Source organism: Zootoca vivipara, chromosome Z (genome assembly GCF_963506605.1).
Source record: "Zootoca vivipara chromosome Z, rZooViv1.1, whole genome shotgun sequence".
NCBI classification, from domain to species: Eukaryota; Metazoa; Chordata; class Lepidosauria; order Squamata; family Lacertidae; genus Zootoca; species Zootoca vivipara.
The window spans coordinates 38297689-38310604 of NC_083294.1; the positions used below are offsets into that span (position 1 = coordinate 38297689).

The 12916-nt window shown below is 44.4% G+C and overlaps 1 protein-coding gene across 1 annotated transcript in view; it reads right to left on the reverse strand.

The window, feature by feature from the left end:
* Positions 1 to 1505: 1505 nt before the first annotated feature.
* Positions 1506 to 12916, reverse strand: part of LONRF3 (LON peptidase N-terminal domain and ring finger 3) — a 31011-nt gene continuing 19600 nt past the window's right edge. The window contains exons 6-11 of the mRNA XM_035114045.2: positions 11361 to 11475; positions 9901 to 10022; positions 6201 to 6359; positions 4693 to 4855; positions 3252 to 3401; positions 1506 to 2528 (exon numbers count right to left, since the gene is read on the reverse strand). Of these exons, the coding sequence (XP_034969936.2) occupies positions 2370 to 2528; positions 3252 to 3401; positions 4693 to 4855; positions 6201 to 6359; positions 9901 to 10022; positions 11361 to 11475 (868 nt within the window). The 3' untranslated portion in view covers positions 1506 to 2369. The remainder of the gene's footprint in view (positions 2529 to 3251; positions 3402 to 4692; positions 4856 to 6200; positions 6360 to 9900; positions 10023 to 11360; positions 11476 to 12916) is intronic.

The window sequence follows — 12916 nt, forward strand, 5'->3', positions numbered from 1 at the left end:
TCACATTATTTAAATTAAAACAATGCAGTTTTGCAGCAATTGGGAGCCAGAGGAAGCAGGTGTCAGAAAAGCAATAAAGGAAAAGGAATTTAGGAAGCTGCCTTATTCTGAGTCAGATCAATGGTCCATCCAGCTGAACATCATCTACGTTGACTAGAAGTGGCTCTCTGTGGTTTCAGGCAGGGGTCTCTCCCAGTCCTAACTGGAGACGCTGAGGATTGAACTTGTGGCCTTCTGCATACAGGCAGATGTTCTACCACTGAACAATGACCGCTCTCCAATTTATGAATACATTCCAAAGGAGAGTAAACAGAGAATTACCAATGGGAGCGTAACACTGATAAAGCCAGTAGGAGCAGCAGCTCAATCTGTTACTCCCCGGTTGGCAATGCACATAGATTTTCCTATGTGGACACAGGTAGAAGGTTCTTTGTGTCCTCCTGTTGCTGCCATCCAACCTGTCCCCAGTATAAATGCTACCAAAGATATGCTGTAAAAGGGTCTCTTCAAAGTGGTCTGCAGTTGTTTTGTGAACAGCCACCTAAGAGCTCAATTTGGCAAAGCCACAACATTCAATTAGATCAAGAAAGAACAGCAATCCCAAAGCAAACTGTCACAGCAAGCTTCTCTAAATAATAATATAAAGGAAAATGTGTTAGGTACACCTTGTTCCCCTGCCTCTGATTATGCTTCATTTGACCCACACTGCTGTCCTTGAACATGCTTTTAACAAATTAAATGTCAAAACAGGACTTGCCCAGATATTATCTGGTTCCTGGTATCAGGTACAGATAATTCTGTACTCACAGAAAGATTTGTAAGCTACTATTTTTGGTGCTTTTTAAAAAGAGAGGGGGGGGAGAGGGGGAGAGAGAGAGAAATATCCATTGAAGCATGCCTTGACACATCTTCGAAAGTTAGAGGGTTGGATCCAGACTTCAGTGGCAACCCAAACCCCACTTTCTAGATGTAAGTCCTATTGAATTCAATGCAATTTACTTCTAAGTGGACTTGGTTAGGATGGTGTTGTTGGTCATGCTTTGAACAGACCCACCTAAATTAATCTTAGGTTAGTCATCTTGATAATGTCACATTCATGTCAATGGGTCTACCCTAAGTATGACCAAGTCTGGATCCAACCCATTGTATCAGTGCCATTTAGACTGGCAAACTAGTTATCAAGCATGAGACTGTGTATTATTAACACACACACACACACACACACACACCATCTTCATGTTCATTATTAAAAACACCATAAGATAGTAAAGGAGCCAGAGTTCTATGAAGAATACACACAGTCTTAGGCTATGATCCTAAACACACATTCTATGGGAGTAAGCTAATCACCACTGAATGCAGCAGGAGTTACTTTAGAGGATCATGCTGTGAATTTGCAACTGAAAACCAAACAAACATTTTTAGTGCAAAATAATACTAATAATATCCATCAAAAACTTGTGAATACTGTTAATACACAGATATATATATATATATATATATATATATATATATATATATATATATTTAAAAAAACCAAACCAGAACCCTTTGGAATATGCCTTGAAATAAAACAGCGAGATGGCTAGTTATTTCAGCTTCACATTAAACCAGAAATATTTCAATGCATCTATTCCCAAATAAAATAAAATAAAAATTAGGACAAACCTTTAAAAAAATTGTTTATAGCAAAAAAGAAAAGAAAAAAAGTTCACATCTGTTTTGTTCACTTTCATTATGCATATATGAAGAAATATATCTATATATTTATGGAAACATTGGTAATTCTTTTTGAACTGAAGAACCAACTCAACAACATTAAGGCTGCAGTCCTTTAGCGTGGTTACAGGGAAGTGAAGACCTGCCACGCTTTTCAGGACTTACTTCCGAGTAGAACGTGCTTGGGATCGTGCTGCATGCTCCCCGCACAGTAGCTATAGTTCTTGCTGTGTTGATGAACTCAAGTTAGAGCCATTTCTTGCTCCAAAAAATAATTCTCTGTTAACACATCACTGCAAGTAGTTAAAGGGCTCTTCCACCCATGAAGCTTAACATTGCAGTTCTTGCTTCACCTGGTGAAATGAGAATGGAAAAGCCTGAAGTGGCCAGTATGTTCATTTGTGTTACAAATGCTTGCCTGCCATCACTCTCTTCTGCACAATGGGCTGAGACAATGAGATGTAATAGCAGAAGAGAAAGCTCAAGAATCAAGCTAGAAGTAAATGAGGAACTGTGTTCCTAAAAACATTAAATAAAACTTTTATGGTGAGAAAAAGAAGAAGTAGTCATCAGTGTAAGGAAACAGCCACCATTAGCTGAGAGACGCTCAAGTATTCCAACAGGATTCACAGGATCTCTTGCGCTGCTTATCATCGTGGTCTCGGGCAGGACATAAAGGCAAGAACGCGTCTGATGCCGCAGAGACGGTCCTTCAGGGATGTCATGGCAAGAAACGGGAGCTGGGCTCTGCTCTCAAGAGGAAGGACAGCCAGCATCCACCAGCACCAGGCAGGGCCATTGGGGTTGCACTGCAAGGAATAGCAAGCATGGTTAATAAGTGGAGAAAGTGGCAGGATGGAACCCCATATTCAGGAACCGCCAACCTAATTTTAACATCTTAAATTAAAATGCAGCGTATATAACAATATGAATAAGCTTAATATAATTAAATAATTGAAACTACAGTGGTGCCTCACTAGACGAATTTAATTCGTTCCACGGGTCTTTTCTTATAACGAAAAATTCATCTAGCGAATCCCATAGGAATGCATTGAATTTTTTTGAATTTGTTTTTGCCCATAGGAACACATTAATTGAATTTCAATGCATTCCTATGGGAAACCGCGATTCGCTAGACGAATTTTTCGTAAAACGAATTCGTCTAGCGAGGCAACCTCCGCTCGAAAAAAACCTTTCGTTAAGCGGAAATTTCATTAAGCAGGGCATTCGTTAAGCGAGGCACCACTGTATACCCAAGGTAAAATACAAAAATAAAAATAAAAATTGGAAGGATGGCATACAAAGGATCACCCTGTTCCAAACAGTGCACTCCAAGGGTTAGGAAGAGAGGAAGCTGCCTTATACCAAGTCAGACCATCAGTTCATCTAGTTTGGTGCTGTTTACACTGACTGGCAGCAGCTCTCCAGGTTTTCACATGCCAAGCCCTGCCTGGAGACGCCTGGGATTGAACTGGGCAAATTGAGTAAACTCAAATTCTTGTCCCTGCCGGAGTGTTACATCCTGTACCTACCTGTGGATCTGAATCCTTGGCAGGCATTGGACCAAAGTGACTGAGGATACGACTCTTGAGCACTGTCTTGAGGGAATCAAACCACTTGTAGGCCTGGTCATATACAGAATCGTGAAGGAGAATCAGCTCAGCATTTTCTGTTCCTTGAACCTGGAATCATAAGAGTTGTAGAGTTGGAAGGGGAAAACAAGGGTCATCTAGTCCAACCCTCTACAATGCAGAAATCTTTTGCCCAGTATGGGGCTTGAACCCACAATCCTAAGATTAAATCTCATGCTCTACCAAACTGAGCTATCCCAGGAGGGTATCACTAGGGAGTGTCAGGGGAAAAATAGTTTTAGCCGGATTCTAACAAAGAGACACCTAGTTTAGTTGTCAAGATTGTAGACTGGATTTGGGATGCTCAAGTCAAGTCATTCCCCACTGAAGCTGGCCTACCTCATAGCTTTGTTGCAATAATAAAATAGTATACCACAATCAGCTCCTTGGAGGAAAGGGGCTACGCAATGATACTAGTAATAAATAAGCAGCTGCCTTTACTGTACTGTTTTTGGCACCTGCTATACATTATTATTATTATTATTATTATTATTATTATTATTATTATTATTATGCAAACCTACCCAGACATGTGAATTTGACATGTAGTTTTATTATATATATATTTATCTTTGAACCCACTGGTTTTATTTTTTAAAAATATCCCACCCAACTTATCTTAACCTGTAATTTTAATATATATATTTATGTAGACCAGATAGGTTTTGATGAAGCAGTATATAAATCCTGTTAAGTTCAATTCAAGCAGTAAGAAAGCATGGATATGTCAGGAACCCAGAATGCAGTGGTGGCCAGGACACGGAATCAAAGGCTGCAGGTCCACTGGCTGAGGGGCTTGACTAGCTTTCTGACTCTGAGCCGGATACTGGGGCCCACTGAACCTGAGAGTGGTAGGAAGGAGACCACTGAATATCAGGACTCCACAAATTAGGGTCTGCAGAGCCAGAGCCAAGGCCATGACAGACACCTTCCCTGAGCCTAAGGAACAAAGTGGTCCTGTTACTATCTTGTCGGTCCAATGGTCAAGGGAGGACACAAGGCCACATCTCTACTATGCATCTATACATCCCTACTATGCAGCCCTAGAATTGTAGAGTTGGAAGGGACCCCAAGTTCGACCCCCTACAACACAGGAATCTCAACTAAAGCATCCATGACAGATAGCCATCCAAGCTGTGCTTAAAAACCTCCAAGGAAGGAGAGTCTACCACCTCCCGAGGGAAACATTCTGCAAAGAAGTCTAGGGACTGTAGTCTGTTAAAGGGGCTGAGAGTTGTTTGGAGACACCACAGAGCTCTAGTTTCCAGAGTGGTTTAACAACAATTCCTATTCCCAGGGAACTCTGGAAGCCGTAGCTCTGGCACATCGAGTCAATGCTCACCATCTGATCTTCTATGTACTCAATGTCTGCCGTGTTGTATCCATCACGTTGGCCATGCTGCAAGACCTTGAACCTCCTCTTGCCAATACTGTCAACCACAGATCGGCCATCAGCAAAGAACTCCACATTTCTTATCTCCAGAATACAGCCATAATCTGCAAATCTGTTAGCCAGAAAGGACAAGGTAAAGAAACAAGATTTACTCTTTTCTAGCCGCAGTTTCCACAGGTCAATGGCGAAGACATTCAGCAGTCTACTTCAGACTTGCTCAACTTGGTGTCCTTCCAGTAGTTTTAGGATTCTATGACCCCCAGCCAGATGGGTCTTGTGGTCCACAGAACCATAGGAAGCTGCCTAACCAGACCATTGATCCATCTCACTCAGTATTGCCTACAGCAGGGGTTGGGAACCTTAGGCCCAGAGGCCAAATGTGGCTCTCCAAGCCTCTCTATTTGGCCCTCATGACTCTCTCCACACCACACACCTCATTGGCCCAGCATTGCAACCTCCTTGATACCTGTCAGGGCTGGGTATCAGGAGCAGGTCAGTAATAACTCACACAGCATCGATGTGAGCTATTCAAGGAAAAAACAGCTCAGGAGGCCAGGCCTAGTGAGCACAGCTGGTGGATCTTGCCTCTATAAGGGAGTGGCAAGGACTGAAGGTCCCTGCCTTCCCACAGCTCTCTAAGTCCCCCCCCCCCCGGATCCTTCCAAGGATCCTGAGACTTCCTCACTTTGTGTGTCTCTGCTCCGCCCTCTTCATACCTCTGTGGGTACTGGGCAACCAAGATGGAGGGGAGCTGGTTGCAGCAGGAAAGGGAGACCCCTTGGCTTCTTTTCTGCCTCTTGCCCCCCTCCAGCCTCCTCTTCTGCATCTGATTCTGAATTGCTCTCTGCCCCCAGCCTCTTCCTGCTCACTAAACTCTGTTGCGTCTTCAGCTTCCAACACCACCTCCCCCCACTCTGCCCCCTCTTCTCCCTCTGGTCACTCATCTTTGCCCCACCACCACTCCGGAGGCTCTGAGCCTTCTTCCCCTGGGGGTTCCCCAGCTGGTTTCCCCCACCATTCCTCTGTGCCCAACCAGTCCATGACAATGCCTGGCTGGAACGTGCCCTTGAATTTTGATAACGCCTCTGCTTCCCTGGGTGGAGGAAGCAAGTGGGTGGGAGTACAAACTACCCTGTTGTACAAAGACAAAATGTTCACCTGTTGCTCCACCCATGTTTTCCTCTGGCACCACCCACAACTGGAATTCAGCCCCTGCTGGGAAGGGAATTTGACCCCCAGGCTCAAGAAGCTTATTTCCCTCTGGTCTATGCCAACTGGGGGGAGGTCCCCAGGCTTTCAGAGAAGAGCCCCTCCCAGCCCTACCTGGAGATGCAGGGAAATTGTGCACTACCACTGAGTTGTGACCCTCCCCCCCATGTCCAAAACATTTGGAGGGACTCATGTTGGGCAAAGCTAGTTTAGTAGCACACAACAGCATCATGCTCTCTGTCACTCACCCTTTGACAGGGTCCCCAATGCACATCCCAAACTGCTTGGTGCCTGTTTCCATGCATCTGCGGATCATCAGTCGGTAGCATGGTTCAAAGATGTGCAGTGGGCAAGGGACGGTGGGGTAGGCCATCGTGCAGACGAAGATGGGAACGTTGTTATTCAAGCTGCAGGACAAACCTTTGGGTTAAGACTCTGAACATGCCACACTTGCTCACAATGCAAAACACAAGAGAGGCAAGATGTGGAAGAGGGGAAATATTAAACCAACAGAGAGGGCGGCGATCAACTCAGAATATTGTTTGTTTCTTTATATCGTAGTAGGAGGGCAAACCCGCAATTCCTGGTTTTTTGTTTCATTTTGCTAATCTAGATTTTTAGCCGCCATCTGCATTCATATGTGGGGTTTATTGTGTTAGTTTTTCCTGGCGCTTCTGTCTCAGTTTCTAACATTACTTTTATGCTGCAGCATCTGTTGCATTATGGGACTGTGGCTTTTTGATCAATATACTGCAATGGAACAGTAGTTTTTAAATGGTGAGAAAGAAGCGTATGCTGGGATGCCGCTTCATATTTAGTCACACACAACTCCTGCTATTTTCCAAGTTAACAGGGTTGCAAGCTGATTTTCCTTCTCTCTGGAAACAATGAACACGGAATGGGTACTAAACTTCCACTAGATTTCCAGGTGGCCTCTTTATGTTGTGGGAAAGATCCATATTCATAGAATCATAGAGTTGGAAGAGACCACAAGGGCCATCCAGTCCAACCCCCTGCCAAGCAGGAAAACTATGCATTTAAAGCAGTATTAAACTACTTTTAATGGTCATGGCTCCCCCAAAGGAATCTGGGACTTGTAGTTTAAGGGTTCTGAGAGTTGTTAGGCGCTGTGGGTTAAACCACAGAACCTAGGGCTTGCCGATCAGAAGATCGGCGGTTCGAATCCCTGCAATGGGGTGAGCTCCCGTAGGTCTGTCCCAGCTCCTGCCAACCTAGCAGTTTGAAAGCATGTCAAAGTGCAAGTAGATAAATAGGTACTGCTACAGCGGGAAGGTAAACGGCGTTTCTGTGCGCTGCTCTGGTTTGCCAGAAGCGGCTTTGTCATGCTGGCCACATGACCTGGAAGCTGTACGCCGGCTCCCTCGGCCAATAACGCGAGATGAGCGCCGCAACCCCAGAGTCGGTCACGACTGGACCTAATGGTCAGGGGTCCCTTTACCTTTATTCCCTTCACAGAGCTAGTTTTTCGAGAAACTCTGGTAATTTTAGTTCTGTGAGGAGAATAGGGGGTTTCCTAACAACTCTCAGCACCCTTGACAAACTACACCTCCAATGATTCTTTGGGGGGAAGCCATGTTTGCTTAAACCCAAGAACAGGGTCCTCTCAGAGAAAAACAGACTTTTTAATTAATTCTTAATTAATCCTTGCTCCTGGCCTGCGAGTGCTCCTACTGAAGAATAGCCTTTACCAAAGGTGTAATGAGCTTTGAACACATTCAAACTCAGGAGAAACGTACTAAGAGGAAGGCACGCTTGGCAAACCGTCACCATGATCAATTCCTGCCTGGAAACCTATGTCCCCACTGTGGAATGACGTGTGGATCCAGAATTGGCCTCCACAGTCACTTAAGGACTCATTGTTAAGACTGTGCTCATGGAAGACAATCTTACTCAGCTACGACTGATAGCCAAGGGTGGTGGTGGGAAATGTTTTAACACCTCCCAGATTTTTCTTGGGATGGGGAGCCATGATTGATTAAAGTGGCACCACAGTGTTTTAAATGTATGGTTTGCATGTGGCCTATCAGGTAAGGAAATGTAAAGACAATGGAATAAATGTTGTCTGAATGCAGCCATACAGTAAAACCCAACCAGTGCAACCCCAGCCATCTTTATGCAGTCAAAATCAGGGATGGGGAGGTCCAGACTCTGCACAACCCAACAATTTCCAAGCAGGCTCTTCCCTGCTGCCCAGCTAAAAAGAGTGGGCAAGGCTGCCTGGGGGGTTGGGCACATACAGTGTAATCAGTGAATACATCAGCCGTGTGAAACCCACGCACAGCCATATGCATTGTTGAACCTCTCCAGCAGCGCATGGAGGGTTATTCAAAACTAGCCCCCCAATCTCTTGTCCTTCCACAAACACCTATTTATGAACTCTTGGGCATATCCATGTTCCATGTTCTTATCTTTTCAATGTACAGCTTGCCGGGAGAATCAAGGTCGCAGCTTGTGATCCCTTATCTTTTAGCAGGTTGACTCATCATGTTCCTACCCTTTCCGCCCAACTAAAGAGAGAAGGGGAGTTTGCAAATGCAGACTTCTGCACAGAGATGTTGCAGGAGATAAGATACTAAAGCCTGCTTGCTGTGAGAGTTCTGAGCAGTGCTTTTTTCTGTGGGGACGCAGGGTTATGCATACCCCTCAAGATTTTGTGAATTTTTGTACTTTTGTCCATTTATTGTATTTATTTTTCCCGATTTGAACTATAAAATGGTGATTTTCTTGAGTCAAAATGAGGGTACTATTAGACATTTTTAATTAAAAAACCCACTAGTTCTGAGTATGCTACAAACTTATATGAATCCCCTCTGGAACTAGAGAGAGATTCAAGAGAAGACTGATAGGTTTTATAGTTGTTGTTGTTGTTGTTGTATTATTTATTATTATTATTATTATTATTATTATTATTATTATTATTATTATTATTACCAGCCCATCTGGCTGGGTTTCTCCAGCCACTCTGGGCAGCTCACAGCACATATCAGAACATACTAAAACATCAAACATTAAAAACTTCCCTAGAAAGGGCTGCCTTCAGATGTCTTCTAAAAGTCAGATAGTTGTTTATTTCCTTGACATCTGAAGGGAGGGAAGTCTCAAATTTGCCTTGGTTCTCCTGCCACCATCTACCTGCTCCTGCCACTGCCTGCTCTGCCCCATCCAGCATGGCAGAGATTAGGCACTGCCACCAGCACCACAAGGTCTCGTGTGATTTTGGGAGAAATCCTGCTCCAAATGCACACAGTCTTGCCCCAAATTGGCACAGATTGAGTTGGCACTTTGCCTGTGGGTGTGCTTCCCTTGGGCGGAGGGGGGGCTCCTGCTGTCTGAAGCTTAGCAGGCTCACCTTGCCTAATGGGTGAGCTGGTTCTGGAGGAGGCAACAGTCAGAAAATTCTCCTAAGCCTTCGCCTTCAGGTGAATAAGTTTTATTGCTTCACTGGACTTTGCTCGCATAACTCCAACAACACTTTGGGCACAAAGGAATTCTACCCCAGCTGACAGGATAATTAAGAAACAAAACTTTCAGGTCAAACCTTAAGTCATAAACACTTACGGTTGTAGCCACTCAAGAGCAGACCTATTGAAATTAAATGACATGGGGTCTATTAATTTCAGTGGGTTTACTCTAAGCAAGAATTAGCTAGGTATAACCCTTACCCGTGAATCTATAGTATAGATTATATAGAACCATTGCAGACATTTGTTACATAAAACCATTTTTTTGGTCGGTTGATAGCTGAGTGTATTTGAGGTAAGGATCTGATTCCCTCCCCCAATGAGGTGGGTCAGTTCTGCATCAACAGAATAACTTTCTGGCACCTTTCATAATAACTCTTCACTCCTGGAGGGTTAACTATTGGGAAGGGAGGTGGGAGAGGGGAAATCCACTTGGAGGGGACTGGGCAAAAGACATATGACATACTTGGAAAGTTCAGCAATTTCCTCTTCATGAAGCTTCTTTCGTTCTATGAGTTCCTCAGGAAGGTACTTTGCTATTATGTCTTCCATCAGCACTGTCTTACAGTGTTTCCTCGTTGCCAAACACTGTAACAGAAAACAGGGATTCCTCTCAGGCTTGGTTTAGAAATGTTCAGGATTCTGTTATAGCAGCTACCCCTGCTAAAAACTTCAGCTTCATCTGATTTTATTTTATTTTGTCCTCTAGCTAACAGACTGCTGACAAGCCATTAGTGAGACAAGCCCTGAGTGCCTCTGAAGCTACCCTGCCTTGCAGGGTCATTGGGAGGCTACCCCTGTGTTTGCTACCTGGAGCCCTTTCAAGGGTGTACAGAATAAAATGTGACAAGCAAATAATAGTGCCATTGACATGTCTGGAATCAATAGGTTCTGGGGCAGAAGCCTAATATGCTAAATTCTCCTAGTGGGAGGGGAGTTGTGTGATTCCGGGTGGGCGGAGTTATGAATACGAAAGTTTGCAAAGAAACCATGCCCAAGCATTTCCACCTGTTCTGCACCTGACATCAAGTGTGGGGCAGGCAAAGATGGGGCTGGGCCAAAGGCAGGTGTGTTGTTGTTGGTGGTGGTGGGGTTCCACACAGTGCTTTGCATGCCCTGAACATGGTAAGGGTTTTTATACCTAGCAGGGAACCTAAAACATACAGAATGTTAAATGCTAAATGGACTGAAATGTTAAAATGGATTAAAATTCACACCAGTATTTCTAAGCATCAGGGAAGACTTGTATAAACATGAATGTCCAGGAGGATACCATGGTAAATGGTATCAAATGCCAACAAAGGATCAAGCAGCAGGAGCAAGGTCACACTCCCTCTCTGTCCTGCTCTCTGCCAAGGTCATCCATCAGGGTGACCAAGGCCGACTCAGTTCTGTGGGCCAGGCCTGAACCCAGATTGGAATGGATCCAAATAATCCATCTCCTCAAATAATGCCTGCAGCTGCCTCACTGCAGACTTCACCACCACCTTCCCCCAAAATGGGGTATTTACAACTGGGTGATAGCTGTTCCAATCCCTAGGGTCCAGAGCAGTTTCTTTAGAAGCAGCAGGGACCACCACCTCTTGCAGTGAAGCATTAACCACTGGACCCAACCAGTTAGCCTCCCTCTGCTGTATTTAATAAGCCAAGAGGGGCAGGGGTTGAGGGGGCATGAACAGAAGGCCTAACGAGGGCTATGGCAAAAGGAGAATTTCAATACAGGAACTCAGGAAGCTGCCTATTCCAGAGGGAAATTCCTAGCCCTACATGGAGATGGAGGGATTTGAACCTGGGATCTCCTGCATGGAAACCAATTGTGATAGAGTCTTTCCAGTTTCATGACACATTTCAGTCCCTAACCCACCCCAGGTGCATGCCAATATTTAGGGAAACACCTATGACAAGACACAAGCAACACAGGCTCACCTCTGAGAGACCCTCTTTGCATAGGGGGCATTTGGGGTTGTGATCCAAACACCTTTCAAGGCATTTCAGGCAGAAGGTATGTCCACAAGGGGTGGTGACAGGTTCGTAGAAGAGCCTGGTAGGGAAAAATCAGGAGAGGAAAGAAAAGCAATACAATCTTGTAGCAGGAATACTAGAAGGCATGGGAATTCACAGAAGTTGACACCCACAAGCAATCAATGTGGCAAGGGTGAAGTTCCAAACATCCCAAGGACAAAAACCATCAGGAGTGTTACAAGTAGAACAGCAACAGAATCTTGCTGTGTGAGGTCTTCCTATCTGGAGTTTCAGCCAGCCAGCCTTACCCTTTTGGAGGATACTCCATTCCATACCCCACTCAGTTTCCTCATTTTTCTTGTCTAAGTCAGTCAGAATGCCTTGATCATTGAGCATAGTCAGTCCTCATTGGGCTGACTGAGGTGTCCCTTTCTCAATTTTTCATTTCTTTCCAAATCCTGGGATTTCCCTGAACCTACTGATGTCCATTTGTTTGTGTTATATAGTCAATAGTCACATATTGACTATATAAGGATCCATAGAGAGAATGAGTTCCTTTAATAGTGGAGAAGATTATCTGTATAGGGTTTCCTTGGCATGTGTGTGCATATGTGTAACTATGGAATCATATAAGTAGAAATCTATTTTATGTGTCTAGGGCCCTACATGCACTATACAGTTAAAAGCAATATCATGGAGATCCCTGGGTAGTTTGTAAAGGATGTTGAGAGTTGCTAGGAGGCTCTATTCCCTTCATAGAGCTACAATTCCCAGAGTTGTTTAACAACCAATCCTTCTTCCCAGGGAACTGTGAAAACTTTAGCTCTGCGAGGGAAATAGGGGTCTCCTAACAACTCTCAGCACCTTTTACAAACCACAGGTCTCAGGATGCTTTGGGGAAAGCCATGACTTTGCTGAAAGTTATTATAGATTGGGGGCCTGAAATGTTAATATGGTGGCGGTGGCTGAAAGTTTTAATATTTGGGGTGGGCCTGAAAATCCTCTCCTCCGGCAATCTGTCTCTTCCAGCAAAGCAGCCAAATTATTCTATTAGCTCGCCTGGAACAAGGCTGAGGATTCAAGCACCTGTTCAAAGCAGTTCAGGGTACGAGTCTGAATGTGTCTTATGGAGAAGGATCAGGGGAGAGGATTAAAAAGCAGCCTAGAAGAAACTCTGTCCAATTACCCAGGTACGTTGCAGGAGTTTATGCAGATTTCTTGGTCTGTCCCTGACTCACTCCCTGGATGTAGGTCAGCTACATTACGTAGTTGGGCGGGCAAACTGGGTTAATAACAGCTTGGGTCGGTTGGAGATGAGATCACTGGGTTACTGGTTCATGGAAAGACAGTATGCAGATTTCGTTGAATTTCCTTATGGGCAATTATGACAAATTCAATGTTCTACAAGTTAAAGTAAAAAGACTCAGGCCCATGCCAAATCAGTAGCATGGATTTCCAGCAATTCAGGCAACCTATCACCTGCCTAGCAACCTGAACAATTGCTTCTAGGTGTTCATGCT